Below are 18,795 nucleotides of genomic sequence, written 5' to 3' on the forward strand. Positions count from 1 at the left end.
GAAGAGATATCAGATGATGAAGGCCTTGATAGCTATCAGTTAGCTAGAGATAGAACCAGAAGAACTATAAGGCCACCATCTAGATATGCAGAAGCAGATATGATACATTATGCCTTAAATGTGGCAGAGGATATAGAGTATGCTGAGCCCAATTCTTATAAAGAAGCAGTAGAAGGAAAGGAGAAAGATAAATGGATAAAAGCAATGCAGGAAGAGATTGACTCACTCATAAATAATGGAACCTGGATTCTAGTCAAGAAACCTAAATCTCAAAAGGCAGTCAGTTGCAAATGGATATTCAAAAAGAAAGTGGAGTCAGCTGCTGTTAATAGGATTAGGTATAAAGCTAGATTAGTTGCAAGCGGCTTCACTCAAAAGGAAGGTGTTGATTTCACAGAAGTTTTCTCACCAGTTGTGAAGCACAGCTCCATAAGGATCCTTTTAGCTGTTGTTGCTAAGAATAATTGGGAACTACAGCAACTTGATGTTAAAACCGCATTTCTGCATGGTGACTTAGAGGAAACTATATATATGATACAGCCAGAGGGTTTTGTGAAACCTGGAGATGAAGATAAGGTTTGCTTACTGAAGAAAAGCCTTTATGGGTTGAAACAAAGTAGCAGACAATGGTACAAAAAGTTTGACGACCATATGTCCAAAATTGGTTTCAAAAGATCTGAATTTGATAGCTGTGTTTATATTAAGTATAAAAATGATATTGTTGTTGCTTACCTTTTGTTGTATGTAGATGATATGTTAATTGCAGGAGCTAGCATGGCTGAGATTGAGAAAATCAAGCAGGACCTTCAAATCAGTTTTGATATGAAGGATCTAGGAGATGCTAAGAGGATTCTTGGCATGGATATTATAAGAAACAGGAGCAAAGGTGAGTTATGGCTCATTCAACATGACTACATTCAAAAAATATTAAAGAAATTTAGGATGCATGAAACTAGAGAAGTATCAGTGCCTTTAGCTCAACATTTTAAATTGTCTAATGATCAGAAACCTAAATCTGAAACTGAGAAAAGAAAAATGAGTTTAATTCTTTATGCTAATATCATAGGAAGCATTATGTATACTATGATTTGCACTAGGCCTGATGTTGCTCATGCTATTAGTGTAACTAGTAGATACATGTCTGATCATGGTAAAGATCATTGGCAAGCTTTAAAATGGATAATGAGATATATGAAGGGTAGTACTAGATGTGGTATTCTGTTTAAGAATAATGTTGATGATAATAGTGATGCTCTTGTTGGTTATTGGGATTCTGGTTATGCTGCTAACATAGACTCTAGAAAATCTCAATCTGGATATGTTTTTACTTTATATGGATCTGCAATTAGCTGGAAATCTTCTCTACAGTCAGTTGTAGCCTTGTCTACTACTGAGGCAGAATATATTGCTCTCACTGAAGCTGTTAAAGAGAGCATGTGGTTAAGAGGTATTGTCAAAGATTTTGGTATAAATCAAAGTCAGGTTGTAATCCATTGTGACAGCCAAAGTGCATTGTGTTTGGCAAAGCATCAAGTGTTTCATGAAAGATGCAAACACATTGATGTTAGGATGCATTTTATTCGGGATGAAATTGAGAAGGGAGTTGTAAAATTGATGAAGATTCCTACTGAGCATAATCCAGCAGACATGCTCACAAAATCACTGCCAGCTGCTAAGTTTACTTATTGCTTAGAGCTGATCAGTGTTCTTCCTCACTAAACAAGTATGAAGGATGCCCTGTAATGGGGCAAAGGTGGAGGGAAAGCTCATGTTGGTGTTTGGTGTTGTTCATTGCTGCAATTGTCACAACCAAGGTGGAGATTTGTTAGTTATTGGCTGTGACAAATAGGCATGCGACAGGGGTATCTAAGCAAATACAGAAAGCTGAAGGTTTGAAGTGCAAAAGGGGTTTAAAACTGATATAACAGAATTTCAGTGCAGCGGCGCATCCTCAACCATTGGATCATATTTCATTTCATTCGATGGCCAAGATCAAGTGCAGCTGTTAGATTAGGTTTATATCTTCATTCTTGTTCAGATTAGAAGTTAAGCTTAGCTATCAATAACTGAGTTAGAGTGAAAGAAGAAGAGTTTCTGTATGAGAGTTAGAGTGAATGTTCTCTGTGATTGAGAGCTTGATTGCAGCTGGTATTGCTGTGTTTCTTGTACTTGTAGTTCTCGTTTCTTCACTCAATAAAGACACCAAAGAGTTGACCCTCCCGTGGATGTAGGATCGAAGATCCGAACCACGTTAAATCATCGAGTGCTTTACTGTTTTGTTTGAGTTGTTGTTTGTTTTCTTTGCGGATTGAATTTGTGAGTTCAAATCACAGGGAGCATATATTTCTTAAAGTTATTTGAACAACTAAAACTATAATTAGCGAGTAATACAAATGGGTTAGGGACCTGAGCAAATAGTAAAATTATTTTTAATCTTCTTTCGAACATGTAGGAATATATAAGTTCTTAATACGTGGAATTTTGTGATTTTTTAATTTCTATTTATCTAAAATCTTTGGTATCACGTCAAACTTTTAGTAAATTTTTATCAACTAGAGTACCTATATAAAATGACACACGGAGTATTTTTTAGTATTATTTTAATTTTAGTCTTTGTATTTATCTTCACCAAGTAGAGAACTTATACTTACTTTGTCCCACAAAAATAGTCATAAAAAAAGTGACACTAGTTTTAATAAAAGTGGCTCAATGTAAGTGAAGAAAAGGTCCCACCTTAAAATAGTGCTAACAATGATTATTAAATGTATTGTGAGTGGGGAAATTAACTCACCTTAATGAACTATATGTCATAGAATAGGTAAATGAGTCGATATATTAAGGATAATATATTAATTTGTTGTAGGATAGCGTTTATAAATAGAAATTTATTATTTTTTGTGGACGTACCAAAATGGCAAAAAATGATTATTTTTTTAGGACAAAGAGAATATATTTTCAATATTATTTTAATCTTTATGGTCACATTTTATTGTATATTTTCTCAAATGAAATAAATTTTGTGGACACTACAAAAAAATGCGTATTTACCGGCCAAAATTACCGGCGGCAACGTCGCCGCCGGTGAAGGAGCCAACCCGTATCTTTAAAACTGTCGGCGGCGTTAACGCCGCCGGTGAATACCGGCGGCAGTGACGCCGGTAATAGTTAAATAATTAAATTATATAACCGTTGGTAATTACCGACGGTAGGCTGCGCCGCCGGTAATTCATGAGCGGGTCGCCGATTACCGACGGCATTTTGCCTCTAGTAATGCTGAATTAAAATTAGGGCCGTTTTTCCAATTTCTGTAGAACATGTCACACCCCTTACCCCCTACCCCCAGCACCCGCCATCGACACCGCCGCCAGTCGGCGTCACCTTACCACCGTCGCACAAGGAGATATAAAAAGTACGATCGCTTTGTTTTAGCGAGTCAAGTCGTTCAAGTGTTTTACTGCCCCTATCCCAGTATGAACCAATCAAAGAAAAATTGGTGGTCAGCATGCAAAGTCAACGCAAGATCAAAGGTTGAAGTCTCTACAGATCAACCGTTTCAAGAAGAGACTGCTACTATTACGTGTACCCACACAACTATAGACGTCGACCCGCCACTTCTTGTTCATCCCCTTTGTGGAATCGTTGACATTGAAGATGGCGATGAACCAGTGACTGATCAAGACATAGACACGTCATCTGATGACGACGGAAGTGATGGTTAGGAAATAGATTGGTGATATGATTAAATGTAAATGTACAATTTGGCATATTTGGCAATGTATTTGTTTGTTATTTTATGTGTTATGTTTGTTATTTTATTTGTTAATGTATTTGTAAATTCACATAACTGGTTGAGTCAAACACTTAGTAGTTATGATAGTGGGGTTATGCTGCCGAAATTTCGTTTGATTCAAGTAATTTATGATAAACAGATATGTGTATATGCTTATCTGAATCAATTTGAAACAAGTAACATGGCTACTCGTAGAGGTTTCCTTTCGTTTGGTCGGTCTGATCGGGATGAGCAGCCGACTGGTGACACATCAGAGACTCCCCAGGCCTCTTCTAGTTCACGGGCTAGACCAGAGGCCCATCAGTTGCCGAGATCAGGCCCGCTGGACTAGGGACGGAGGGAGGATGGTCTTTGAGAGGATGCCTATTGTGTAAGTATTTTAATTTAAATCATTATTTTTCGTATAACAAATAATTCCTTAAATTAATTTTACACAGTGAGTTGAAGGAGCCACCGGGCCTCTCCACCGCCTGCACGTAGGGATGACAATCGGGTACGACGGGCATCGATAGTGACTATCCATACCTATACCCGCGAATTAAATGGATAGTGAATTTTAACTACGAAACTATCCGTGGATATCAAATGCTATCCAAATCCGCCACCCGCGGATACCCGCTACCCGTCGGGTATTCGTCAACCCGCTATCCGTCGGATACCCCCACCCGCTATCCACTGGATACCCGCGAAACATAATTTAAATATAAATTAATAACAAATTTAACACAAAAAAAAAGAAATTCACCACAAATCACATAGTTCAAATCCACATCTTGCATTGATGTTCAGATTCACAAACCATAATTCAAATCCACATTCATATTTTAAGGGTATTTTGTGGGTATTTTACGGTTATTTGGTGGGTATTTCACGGGTATTTTCGTGGGTATTTCACGGGTAAATGGGTTTTGCGGGTATGGATAGTAAGTATCCAAACCCATACCCATGAACTAAATGAATAGTGGATTGTAACGACGAAACTATCTGTGGATATCAAATGCCTCTCAAACCCGCACCTATTAGAGTCGGGTAGTCGCATATATCCATTACCCGCGGGTAAATTGCTATCCCTACCTGCACGAGAGCATTTAGGAGGATTGATAACCTTGACGAGTACACTTAGCGGTTGACTCAGCCAACGGCGAAGGAGGCGTACTTTTAGGAATTAAAGGTATAATTAAAGTTCTAGTACATATAAATTTATCATTATATATTGTTAAAATGTTAGTATATATTAAATTAATTATTTCTTTCAACAGAAAGAGTTTGTTTGGTCGCATAAGGATGAGCCTAAGGTTATGTCGATGTGGGAGCCATAAAGCCAGCAAAAGGTACAGTGACATGATGAGCGACTACAAGAGAAAGCTCAGGGCGAAGATCGAAGCAGGGAAGACTATGGATAGACCCCTGGGCATATTTGACGATTTCTGGACTAAGCTCCAGGCACACTGGGCGCGAGAGGATGTTATGGTGGTTTTTCAGCAAGCGCGTGCGAACCGTATGTTTGAGCCCGATGGACCCGGTACAGGGATCAGTAAGCACGTTGGAGGGTCTCAGTCCACTCGTATCCTGCAACAGAGTCTAGTTAGTAATTATCAAATAAGTTCATAAGTAATATATAATATCGCAAATAATAACTTATTTAACTTATATACATGCATGAACAGAGCTTGGAGACTGGACTCCCCCCGGCTGCACAGAACTATAGCACATTTATCCACATCCACATGTGTGAGGATGGAAACTTTTTGTCACCGAGGGATGAGAGACTAGATGTAAGTGTTTAAGTTTAATCAAATATTAGTAATACATAGTGAAATGTATTTATTTTCTAACAATTATGCATTGTTATGTATGAATTAGGCGGAGATTCGTCGCATTGCTATTGAGACTGGGCGAGAGAACCAGCTGGATGAGATCTACTTGGAGGTCGTACAGTCCGACAGGTCACGGCTCTACGGCACTGGAAGTGCCGGTCGGAGCCAGGTTAGTAGGGGGTCTACTCATAGCACAGACACTTCCGCGATGTCTCAACAGATGTATGAGACACAGATCTCCACACTGGAGGAGCTCCTACAGAAGGCTAAAGAGGACAATGCTACAGAATTCGCAACACGTGAGGCCCTTGAGCAGCGTATGGCTCAGTTCGAGAAGTTCATGAAGCGGTCGGGTCAGCTACCTTGACCAGCACTTCTACGTATTTATATTTGATTGAACTATTTATTTTATGTTTTGGAACGAAATTACACTTACACTTTCTTTTTACATTTATGTTTTCTTGAATTATTTATTTCATATTTTCAAACAACATTGCACTTACCTCGTTATTCATCCCCTATTTATTGTGATTAAATTCAACGTATGCAAATGAATTCAAAATACATTACAATTACCAAATTAAAATACTAATGGTGTATAAACTAGATTGATATAAGAAAAAAATAATATTAATATTAATAATAAATTAATAAATAAATGTTTTTTCGACATAAAAATAAGGACGTATGCAAATAAATTCAAATAAAATTACAATTACCAAATTAAAGTACTTATGGTGTATAAACTAGATTGATATAAAAAAAGAAAAAAATAATATTAATAATAAATTAATAATAAATATTTTTTCGACAAAAAAATAAGGACGCATGCAAATAAATTCAAAATACATTACAATTATCAAAATTAAAATACTTATGGTGTATAAACTACATTGATAAATAATAATAATAATAATAATAATAATAATAATAATAATAATAATAATAATAATAATAATAATAATAATAATAATAATAATAATAATAATAATAATAATAATAATAATAATAATAATAAATTAATAAATAAATATTTTTTCGACAAAAAAATAAGGACGGAAACGAGACCGATCCGTAATTAACAACGTCTCTTGGATATCATCTCGACATATTCTAAGGTTATGAATATATGATATTGTATATTGAAATAGACTTTAAATGAATTAATAGGTACTAGATATATCAATAATACTAGTGACCACTCGAAAGGAACTTCAAGGTTAAGCGTGCTTGACTTAGAGCACAATTAAGATGGGTGACCAACTGAGAAGTTCGTCTAACATATGCAATACTGTATAAATACGAAAATACTTGTGGAGTATAAAATAAATAAATAAAATAAATTAAAAACAAATACCGGCGCCGCCGCTATTACTTCGGCCCTTCCGGCGATCGACGCAACTACCGTCCGGTCAATACTACCGGCGGCCGTCGTCGCCGATAATGTCCGGCGAAGCTCCGCCATTCAACAGTGACATTCACCGGCGGCGTCGCCACCGTTATTTACCGGCGACGGTCGTTTACCGCCGATAAATGAATCACCGACGAGGATATTACCGGTGGCAATCCGCCATCGATAATTGTTATTCCGGCGGCCGCCTCATGATTACCGATGGCAACGGCAAATGCCGCCGGTAATCACGCGTTTGTTTGGAGTGCGCGATACAATTGATAATCAATTAGACTCATGATTAATTGTTTAATCTTAAATGTAATTTACATAGACATAGATTTCTACCATTTTAAAAATAATTATGTTATATAAAGTGAAAAGTCAAATTAAAAATATTACTTTTAAATTTAAAAAACTGTAATTTTTAATAAATAACTTTTTGTCAATTTTCGACTAGCAACATATACTAGTATATAATACTCCATTGGTCGATAAAAATTTTGTCATATATGGACGATAGAAATTCCAATAAAATACGAGTAAAACAAAATTTTCATTTTAAATGTAAATAGAATTGTGTTGATTTTATTATTATAAATAAAAATAATAAATTTTTAGCGAGCAAGTCAATAAGAAATTGTAGTATATTTTTTTTGTAAATGGAGGTTATAATAATAAGCAAATGAAAGTGTCAGCCACACTCGTACATCTTTAATTTTGTCACATGTGTCGTATAAATAGGACGGACACGCATAAATAGAAAAACTTAATTAAAGTCACAGCATGCCACAAATAAATGTGTATATATATAGGGCTTGTTTGTCACTTCAATCTGATTTCATCATTCACCCTTCTCCCAAAACCCTCCTCTCTCTTGAAGAAATTCGTATGGGCTATTGCTCTTTTCATCTCCATCAAATTAATATTTTTGCTTCCATCACCACAACACATTTCCCTTCTAATTTTCCCTAATATATAAACATTAAAAAAAAAATCATAATCCTCCAAATGCTGTCGACATTTTCTGCTTTGCACGCTCTCTATGTCACCCTAATATTCCTTATCATGGTCAAAGGTACATATGTATTAACTCTCGATTTCATCGATGTATATATTTCATCAACTATAGCCGTTACTAATCTTCATCATGTGATATATTTTTCAGGAAGTTTAGGGACTTCATTCCTATTGGTCAACAGATGTGACTACACAGTTTGGCCCGGAATACTATCAAACGCGGGCAGCTCCGGTCTAGACACCACCGGTTTCGAGCTCCCGCCCGGTGCCACCCGGTCCATCAAAGCCCAACCGGGCTGGTCAGGCCGGTTTTGGGGCCGGACCGGCTGCTCATTCGACCCAGCCACCGGCCAAGGCCGCTGCGCCACCGGCGACTGCGGCTCCAACCAAATGGAATGCAATGGCGCAGGGGCGGCGCCGCCGGCCACCCTAGCCGAGTTCACGGTGGGCTCGTCGGGGAGTCAAGATTTCTACGACGTGAGCCTCGTGGATGGCTACAACTTGCCGATGATCGTGGAGGCAAGCGGCGGTTCGGGGGCGTGCGGGTCGACCGGGTGCATGGTTGATCTGAACCGGATGTGCCCGGAGGAGCTGCGGGCAGGGGACGGGCAGGGGTGCAAAAGCGCGTGCGAGGCGTTTGGGACGGCGGAGTACTGCTGCAGCGGGGAGTTTGGGACGCCGGAGAAGTGCCGGCCGTCGCCATATTCCGAGATTTTCAAGAATGCATGCCCGAGATCGTATAGCTATGCATACGACGATGCTACCAGTATATTCACGTGTACCGGACCGGATTATACGATTACGTTCTGCCCTTCCCTAACAAGGTATGCAACCTTCATTTCTTGCTAATTTTATCACATCATTTTTTTTGCTTCTCATTTTTCTCCAGAGAGACAATATGCTAAAATGTTATAACGTCAGAAAATGGTGAAAACATTTTTAACCTCTAAAATACTAGCAGGTGAAATAAAAACCATTTTTAACCTTTGTATACAAGGTTTGGATCAATTATTGTTTGATCTATATCTTCTATGGAAAATATAGTCGTCATTGTAGATTATTTTTTTGGGGGATTTTTTTTTGCTTTTGTTTTCTTGAGAAAACTATTTGTTTTGTATAGTTTTATTACTATATATCTTGTTATATTAGTATTGTACTTGTTATATATAAACCAGTTAGCTCTTACATATGTTTTGCCAAAATTCTATCGGCCGCGCGCGTATTAGTAAATGGCTACTATATAATTTGTTTTGACAACACCATTAAATTTATGTATATGTATAGTAGACATTTCTGCACGCATATATATTTTTCTTTAATTATATATCTTGAATAATAACAAGATTTTCTTTTTTTCAAAGTCTAGATTGGTGGCTATTCGTTAGTATTTGCATTCACCATATTTAGTTAGTTTTTTTTTTGGACAGATTAAAGTTAGTCGATCGTATCTACGATTGAAGATAATATATTTTTCTACACAAGTTTACGATGATGAATAATTTAATGCACTTGTTTATTTATGATTGGTGAATGGAAAACTGTAAGCAGTACTATATATATATAGTGCTGGAAAAATGAGAAGAATCTTTACTTTTACTTTCTATTGTATTATTTTACGTACGTTTTACTTTGTGCCCTTTTTCCTGTCTTGTATCGATATTATATTTTAGGTATTTATATAATTCAATCATGATATGTAATTATGAAAGTGTTCCTCATAAAATACAAATTCAAAATATTACTATAATGCAATCATAAAAAGAACGTTTATCGCATAATTCATCCCTTTGCTCCTATTTTAAAAAATCTAATTAACCATATAGAAAGTTGAGTCGGCATTTCATTTTAGTATCAACGTGAAAAGTTTTTGTTTAAGAGATTCGATTTCATTATATATCTATCGATTTTTGGCAGTAAAAAATCTTCAAGTTGGTCAGCAACCACAAATGGGCTACCACCACCGGCGGCGGCGGCGGCTAGCGGTGGCTCACATTCTCATCCTGCAGAAGATAGCCTCACAACGTGGCTCCCAAATTTTGTGACCGGAGGCTCATCACATCTTGCGTTGAACCCTAATCACATTATTTGTGCAGCGTCGACAATAATATTCTTCATATTTCTTCTGTTGTAGGATTCCTATTTTCGTTCAGCAAATTAATTATTAGGAAATGGAGCACATTGCCAACAAAACAAAATTTTGTGTACAGAAACTCCGCAATTATTATTTTGTTTTTGCAAATTTTAATTGGGATGCATGTATTCAACATATTAGCTAGTGGTGTATTTAAATATTTAATTTATTTTGTAGAGTTTTTCTGACTTGACAAGAGAGAGACTAGGATGCATGCATAGAGATGGAGAATTTAATTAGAATGTTTAGCATTAAGAAGCAGTCCGAGATGATGAAGGAAAATGCAGCTAAACAAGAAAAATAGAATCAATACAACTGATATTTAAAATAAAATAAAGGGTTAATTGCATGAAAATTCAAAAGGTTTCGGAATTTTCGCGACATTCGCACGACCTTTCAATTTGACGTAGCAATCCATAAGTGGTAAATTTTTTCTTAATGTTCCCAAAATTAAAAATCCGGCCAGATTACATGGCAAGCACTAATGACGCGTCAATTAGGTCAGGGGTTCAAGTCACTTAGAGGGTTAGAGTGTGAGTGCGTTTTTCCTTTATTTGGTTAATAACAATTTTTTTAAAAATAAGCTATGACATGTCATTGTTTTATTTTTTTAATAATCTTATTTTAAATAAAATATAATAATTTGTTAATAAATTAATTTACAAAAAAATAAAAAAACCTACCCCTTCCCCAAACACCCCCCAAACCCTCCACCTTCCCTGTCGCCGCCCCCTTCCCCTGTCACGCCGATCGTCACCGCCGCTTTTGAAGGCCGACGAGGCAGTAGATGTAGCTCCCTTCTCAGTTCCCGCTCTTCCCCTCCTCCCACCCCCTCTCAAGAATTTGGGCCCTAACTCTCCTTCCGATTCAGGCAAAAATCGTCGTTGCCGTTTCTGAGGACCGGACCCTACGCCGTCTCATTTACCTTAGGGCCCGACGAGCAGCAGACCTGCGGTCACCGCCGCTTGACCTCGTCCGTCGACGGGCTCATGAATTCGCGCGACTCCTCATTTCCTTTTCTAAAATCCGCCGCTGATGACCTCAGTCTTTCTCTCTCTCATCTCCATCAACCCTCTCTGACAATTGTAGTCCACGACCTCAGTGGCAACAGTGACGAGCATAGTTGAAGACCTCAGTGGCGGCGGCGCACAGAGAAGAATGAGAGAAATTAGGGTTTGCGACCGTCGCCTTCCACACTGTCCGCCACGCCCTACACACCACCATGATCCTCCGCCGTCCAAAACCACTGCGCCATCTCCTTGTTCACCACCAGAACGCGATGCGCCACCGAGATTTGGTCCCAACGAGCTTGAAGCTCTCGCCGGCGGAGAGACTTCTACTGTTGTTGTTTTATTTTTAATTTTTATTTTTTAATTGTAGTTGAAAATCAAAACGACGTCGTATAAGTTAAAACAAAATGACGTTGTACCGCTAGCCGGTCGGCATCGCCACGATGGATATTCCGATGTCTGTGTCAGCTTAAAATTGGCAGAATTTTTTAATTTTCGGAATAATAAGAAAAAAATTACAATTTATGGATTGCTACGTCAAATTGAAAGGTTATGAGAAAGTCGAGAAAATTTCGAAACCTTTTGAATTTACTGGCAATTAACCCTAAAATAAAATATTCCCTCCGTCCCACTTATCTTGGCACTTTTACTTTGGGTGCGAAAATTAAGAATAAAGGGTTAAGAGTGTAAAGTGAGTGGAGACCACTTCTTTAATGTGTGTAGAGAATGTAGAGATCACATACTATTTTTGAAAAGTGTCATTATCAATTAGACAAACTAAAAAGGAAAGCATGCCAAGCTAAGTGGGACGAAGGGAGTAAAAATTATAATAGCAAATTGGTACATTCAACACACATATGCTTAAGACTTTTTTTTTTTGATAAATTGTACAAATAAATAAAGAAATTTAAAGACCGCACGATGTTGGACTCAAACCCAGGACCTCAAACGTTGGGCATTAACCACCTATCGCTAGGTCAACATATGCACACCATAGCCTTAATTACGATTTGATTCATATAATGTTGAGCTACTTTAGAAATCAAATATCGACTTAACATACATGATCCGACAAACCCCACAAGTCATAAAAACATCACAAAATCTCCTGTACACCCGGGTCGTACCCGACCCGAATCTTAACCTGGATCTAACTCAATTGGACTATCCTACCCGAATGTCAAGTGTTAGTGTCATTTCGATATAGTGTTAGTGTCATTTTCGAAATAATGTCATTTGTATAATAAAATAGTGTTAGTGTTATTTTCGAAATAGTGTCATTTGTAAAATAAAATAGTGTTAGTGTCATTCCAAGATCGTGTTAATGTTAGTATCATTTCAAGAAAAAATGAGTCAAGATAGTTCAACTGAGTCGGATACAACCCGAGTGTATGGGAGACCACCACTAAAAACACAAAGGGCTCTCAGATCTAAACTTTAGATTGATATAAATCTGGAATTAAGAAATACTATAATGAACCAACATCTGAAAAGTATTTTACTTGGTTTTCAATTTTTGGAGAATATCTTATTACTTACTTGCTTCACTTGGCATATTCCTAGACAGATAGACTCCAACTCCGTAGACAGTCGTGATTTGTGAATCATCTAATCTTATTAATTACGAATCAGAGCCTTCTTTTGGCGCTCCTCCCACATTGCTGATTACAGAGTTTTTTTTATCGGTGGACGGTTCCAATTAAAGCCTTCATTTGTGCGTAACATAGTGCAAAACCAATCATTCTATTTTCATTAAAGTTTTCTCACTCCAATGGGACTTTACATTTTTTTTTATCCTTTATGCTAATTAAATGCAGATCAACACGTCAAACTAAAAAATGTATATAAGTTATAGATCAACGTGTGAAACTAAAAAATGAAGATGCTAAAAATATCCCAAGAACTAGTGAAAGTGAATTCGGGAGTTTAAATTGAAATTGATCAAGTTCAGGGTGTAAACAAACGATGGTTTTGCACCCTTGAGGCAAAATGAATCAAATTACGTTGGCACATCCGTTTATTCTTTTTGAAGGATGTCTCGTCTTGACTGAGTAGAGCATATATATTGATAATAATTGGATATTGACACCTCATTTCTGCACAAAATCAGAACCTCGTATACCAATGGGGACCAACCATTAGTCAGATTTTAACCTCCCAAAAACAGTGTGTTGAATAAAAGATGATACAGCATTGTAATAAAAGCACTCGCGTGTCACGAGAATTCGCACAGCATAGCTCGGTTAAGCCTGTATTTGCACTATGGTACTAACCAGATAAGAGAATTTCTAAGACAGCAAAATGAAAGAGCAAAATTAGAATCTCCTATCCAGATTAAAAACATCATTCATCACGCCCTACAACTCGTCTTTCACGTCCTCATCGTTCACTGCCTCCTCAATTTTGGAGGAAGACCCCGTTTCTTTAGAACTAGTCTCCGCCTCCGTCTCTGTCTCCTCCACATCATCGTCCTCGTCCACTGCTACATCAGGGCTGATGTTGAGGCTGTTTTTCACCGAGCTGTATATCCGGGAAGCAAAATCTTTGGGTTCGTTGAGAATGAAGCCACTCTCCATGAGGGCCGTCTGGTACATGAGCTTCGCTGTTTCCTTCACGCTTTCATCCTGAACAAGAGGAACCGATTACAATCGAGACGAGACGACAATGTAAAGGGAGGGAAGAAGCTATGAGTTGGTGAAATGTAGATAATACCTCAGGATCCTTGGCCACTCTGGCTTGAAGTTCTTTGATGATGGGGTGTCGGGGGTTGATTTCAAGGACCCTCTTGCCACGCATGTAGGCTTGCTTGCTGGCGTCTGAGAGAGTTTGAGACTGCATGATTCTCTCCATATTTGAACTCCAACCATATTTTGACGTTACCACCACGCATGGAGAGTCTGCCAAACGGTTGCTGAGCTTCACGTCATCCACGTTTTCACTAGCTAGAGCACCTTTCCACCATTTGGTCAGCTCCTTGAAAGACTCCTTGAGTTGCTTCAGTTTCGATTCCTTCCCGATTTTGAGCCCCTCCTTGGATACATTTTGGAATTTCTTGTCTTCGTAATCCATCAGATATTGCATCAAGTATTCATCCACAGGGTCGGTAAAGAAGATCACCTATGGCACAGGTTGAAATTCAGTTTTTTGAGAATCGTTAGTGCAATCACCATTGCAACTGAGAGGAGCTTACCTCGTAACCTTTCTTTCTTAGATTTTCAAGGAATGGAGAATTCTCGAGCTGTTCCTTGCTTGTTCCAGTAATGTAAAAGATATCTTTCTGTCCCGACTTCATTCTTGCTATGTATTTATCCAGTGAAGTTAATTTACCATCTGACTTGGTACTGCACAAGAGTAAACCACCCCATTAATTTATGTTAAACTTCTATGCATCAAATTTATCTCAATGTAGATATGCTTACGTTTCAAATCTAAGAAGTTTTGCGAGGCGGTTTCTGTTAGTTGCATCCTCAATGATACCAAGCTTGATTGACTTGCCAAATTCATTCCAGAATTTCGCATACTGGCCCTTCTTTTCATTGCTGTCGCTGGATTCTTCGATTTCTGGGATCACATTACATTTCAAAGTCAAAGCAGAACCAGTTAAGCACATACAATTAATTTTACAATGCAGAATATTGCTGCACTTAAATAAGGACATCATCAACTAGCCAACTCTGTGCATAAGTTCCCCTACATCGGTCAATAATAACATCTCTTTCTGTTTAACATACCTTTCTTGTCTGTGTCGCTAGATTCATCAGGGTCCTCTTCAGCAAGTTTGCGGATCATATCAAGGGCCTTCCGGATGAGTTTCTTCTTTATCGTTTTCAAGCTGCTGTGCTGTTGTAACATTTCTCTTGACACATTAAGCGGCAAGGTATCCGAATCAACAAGACCCTGGTCACATGCACAAGTACTAGTAAGATCAGGTCCCATAGCTAAATTCCAAATTGTTAGAAAAAGTTTTAAGGAGACAAATGTTACCAGCAAAAAGTTCAGATACTTGGGCAGAAGTTCATCAAATTCATCTGATATAAAGACCCGTCTAACGTATAATTTCAAATTGGATTTGTTGGCGTTGTAGTAACTCTCATACAAATCTTGAGGAGCCTTGGGAGGCACAAACAACACAGCCTTGAATTCCACATCGCCCTCAGCATTAAAGTGACTCCATGTCATGGGCTTCTCATCACTAAAGTCCTGTCAATAGAAATTAATGTTAATTAAAAGAATTAAACTGCTGTACAAGAAGATTAGGTTGCACATTGTTCATGGTATCCACCTTAGCCAGAGAGTGATAGAATTTTGTGTATTCTTCATCTGTCACCTCCCTTGGACTCCGTAGCCATATAGCTTTTACATTATTCAAAAGTTCCCACTCAGAGGTAGTTTTCTTTACTGTCTTTGTTTTGGGTTTCTTCTCATCCTCATCTTTCTCAGCATCTTCCTCCTCTTCCTCAAAAGATTTACTTTCAGCTGCTTCATTTCATACGTGGATTAGGTAAGCACCAAGAACAATATGCATGTACACTTTAAGTATCTTGTAATGAACCAGTAACAAAACGTGCACAGTTCTTCTGAAAAGCAAATAAGTATGAAGGCTTCACAATCACAGATAATACGCATACCATTCTCCTCATCATCATCACTGGATTCATCTTCCTCCGCAGGAACTTCCTCCTCAACTTCTTTAGTAGCCCAAAGATGTATGGGGAAGTTAATGAATTCAGAATACTTTTTCACCAACTCCTGCAACAATCAGAAATATGGAGAAAATAAGAACAGTGTGCTGAAATAGATAAATAAAACAAACACAAAAGCAACAGCCCTTTTCCATACTATACATCTCTTGAATTAGTGCATTAACAGTATTAAGCCACACAAATGTAAAAAGAAACAGCACCCTCCTCCAACCCACTATGAAACGAGATAAAAGATCGACAATCGAAAACCAAAACTAAATAGCTAGAGTCATCTACTCCAGCCAATGTTTAAGATGGACTTCTTTGCATAAGCCAGTCCATCAAACTTCCTAGTGATCCTATATCTCTTCACAGAGGTACGTTTCAAGGAATCTTCTATGGGAATATCTTAACAACCCTTGAACAAATAAGGGGTAACGAAACCACTTGACAATGCTTAGCCATCCTAGAAGAATATAATACAAGGCATAATAATTATTGCTTTCTCACACAAGATAGAATCATTGAATATGAGATGCATTCTACAGTAACAGAGGGCAAAAGCAAATTCACACCATTTTTGGAAAGAGTAAAGAACAGTAACCAAGTCATACAGATAAAGAAATTAACGCAAGAAAATCAGGGGTGGGGGCAGAAAGTAATCCTACAAGCAACCTAGTTCAAGTTCAGTTTTCACAAAAAAAACCTAGTTCAAGCTCAGATGGCTGTTCTGAAACTTATGTGACATAAACAGATTGAACTAAAACCAACTATTTATGCACATAAAAAAAAAAAAAAAAAAAAAAAAGGAGCTGCATTTAAACTAATAACCTTCAATTTGTATTCTTCCAAATACTCCTGTGCTTCATCTCTAAGGTGCAGTCTAATTTCAGTCCCACGACCAAGGGGTTCGTTCCATGTATCTTCTGAGATTGCAAAAGCTCCATCTGCCTTTGACTCCCACACGTGCCTAGATTCGGTCATTATATTCAAAATCAATTATATTACATTCTACAGAGGATATTAATAGTCCAGGAGGATGGTGCAAAAGTGCATACTGTTTGTCATCGTTATGTTTGCTAATAACTTCAACATAGTCAGCAACAAGATACACGGAGTAGAATCCAACACCAAACTGCCCAATAAGGTTAAGATCTCCACTTGTCTGCATCTTTTCCACAAATGCTGCATTGACAACAAATCATGCAACGTTAAATTGCTTAAACAGTGACACCTTCAACTTAAAGAGCAATTAGCTCCAATTCAAAATAGTACCTGAAGTTCCAGATTTAGCGATAGTACCCAAATTTTTGATTAAATCCTCCTTTGTCATACCAATACCTCTGTCACGGATTGAGAGAATTTTCTTTTCTTTGTCCAACTTAATCTGGCACAATTACATGAAAATATTATTAATTTCCTATTACAATTCAACATTAATCTGCTCTAATATCCCCATTCACTACAGCGAGTCATTTTGCATTGAACCAGGAGGTGCACACTACTCGTTTAGGTTTAACAATGCTCAACATTCTTATGAGAAAAACATTTAACTAAATTACTATTGCAGGATGATCCAGATATAACTTAGCCCATATCAAAAGCTGACTACACCAAACTAGCCCAAGCATGGCTCTGCAGCGAAGCTTACCTGTATCTCAAGCTTGGTATCATCACCTTCTCCCAAAATTTCCTTGTCAGTAAGTGATAAGAATCTGATCTTATCCAAAGCCTGAATGGTCACAAAAATCACCCATCATAATCGGACACTTCATGAGATCTGCTCTTAAAATACCATAAAACACGAAAAGGGGGAGGGGGGAGAGAGAGATAGACTCACATCTGAAGCATTGGAGATCAATTCTCTTAAAAATATATCTTTGTTACTATATAGAGAGTTGATGATAATATCCATAAGCCGCGAGACCTCGGCTTGGAACTCGAACTTCTCCGCATTCGAGCGGAGCGATCTCCTCGACATCGATTCAGCTTCTCTACATCACCAGGAATAAATCAATTAAAATGAAAATCACTTACTCATCAATTCAAATACCAAAAAATAAAACGCAGGTCACCTCTTCACGACATCAGAATCAGTGGATAATCCGTGCGGTACGGCGCCGATCTTCTCCTCCACCTTCGGCGGATCGACCGGCGCATCCGAATCAGCTTCGGCATTTGCGTGTAAATTCCTACCTAAAATGTTCCACAGATTTATCAACCAAATCCTCTATATTAAAAAATACTACGTTTCAACAAATCCTAGAGCACGAAAATGATAAGCACTAGCTCATACAACCATCGATAATCGAGTGATTCTAAAGATAAGCACATTTAACAAATAATTAGTGAAAAGGAAACAGAATTTAAGTACCTTGATCTGGTAGAAGAAACAAGAGGCAGAGTAGCAACAAAACGGAGCAGATCGTCCATTTCCTCATTCTTGCTTGCTGCAAAATCTGTGACTCAGGTTGTTAGTGCTCTCGGAGTGGAGAGTGAGATTTATGCAGCCGGGGTTTAGGAGACTGGTTGACGGGTGCCACGAGATAGAGCGTTCTGATTGGCCTAAGATTCCACGTGTAACGCACTCATTGGCGGGTTCTGCTTATTAGACGTGGAGTAGCTCTGGGTGTTCTGGAAGCTTCGTCTTTGCGTTTTGCATAAGGCAAGATCAAAGACGAAAGCATTCATAATCTCTACATCCACCAAACATGTTTTACGCCGAGTGACACGAATTTTAATAAAAATTAGTTATGTATATAATGAGTCATATAAAAAAATAAAAATTATAAAAATAAGGGTTAATTGCCCATAAAATACTAAATTTTCGTCAAATTCTAATTTTACACACAAACTTTGAACTGTAACATGATAATTACTAAACTTTAGATTTTATTTGATTTTTCTACTAATTCAAATTCCGGCCAAATATCAGGCTAATATGATGTGTCAATA

At 37.8% G+C, this 18,795-nt stretch overlaps 2 protein-coding genes across 3 annotated transcripts; one reads left to right on the forward strand and one right to left on the reverse strand.

Annotated features, from left to right (window-relative positions):
* Positions 1-7,836: 7,836 nt before the first annotated feature.
* Positions 7,837-10,288, forward strand: LOC130986652 (thaumatin-like protein 1). The gene is made up of 3 exons (XM_057910116.1): positions 7,837-8,075; positions 8,166-8,841; positions 9,932-10,288. The coding sequence occupies exons 1-3, from the start codon at positions 8,009-8,011 to the stop codon at positions 10,146-10,148; spliced, it is 960 nt and encodes a 319-aa protein (XP_057766099.1). The 5' UTR covers positions 7,837-8,008; the 3' UTR covers positions 10,149-10,288.
* Positions 10,289-13,329: 3,041 nt separating this feature from the next.
* LOC130986651 (endoplasmin homolog) lies at positions 13,330-18,556 on the reverse strand. 2 transcript variants are annotated; one of them, XM_057910115.1, is made up of 15 exons: positions 18,215-18,556; positions 17,916-18,036; positions 17,681-17,834; positions 17,492-17,572; positions 17,116-17,227; positions 16,899-17,025; positions 16,672-16,810; positions 15,787-15,907; positions 15,441-15,634; positions 15,143-15,358; positions 14,890-15,055; positions 14,578-14,719; positions 14,349-14,499; positions 13,871-14,275; positions 13,330-13,782 (listed from the first exon to the last, which is right to left on the reverse strand). In XM_057910115.1, exons 1-15 carry the CDS (start codon positions 18,279-18,281, stop codon positions 13,516-13,518), a joined length of 2,463 nt encoding a protein of 820 aa, XP_057766098.1. In that variant the 5' UTR covers positions 18,282-18,556; the 3' UTR covers positions 13,330-13,515. The 2 variants fall into 2 exon arrangements, with proteins under 2 accessions (XP_057766098.1, XP_057766097.1); XM_057910114.1 differs by having other exon boundaries at positions 15,441-15,637.
* Between the last annotated feature and the right edge of the window lie 239 nt (positions 18,557-18,795).

This window comes from Salvia miltiorrhiza, chromosome 5, assembly GCF_028751815.1.
Source record: "Salvia miltiorrhiza cultivar Shanhuang (shh) chromosome 5, IMPLAD_Smil_shh, whole genome shotgun sequence".
NCBI lineage: Eukaryota > Viridiplantae > Streptophyta > Magnoliopsida > Lamiales > Lamiaceae > Salvia > Salvia miltiorrhiza.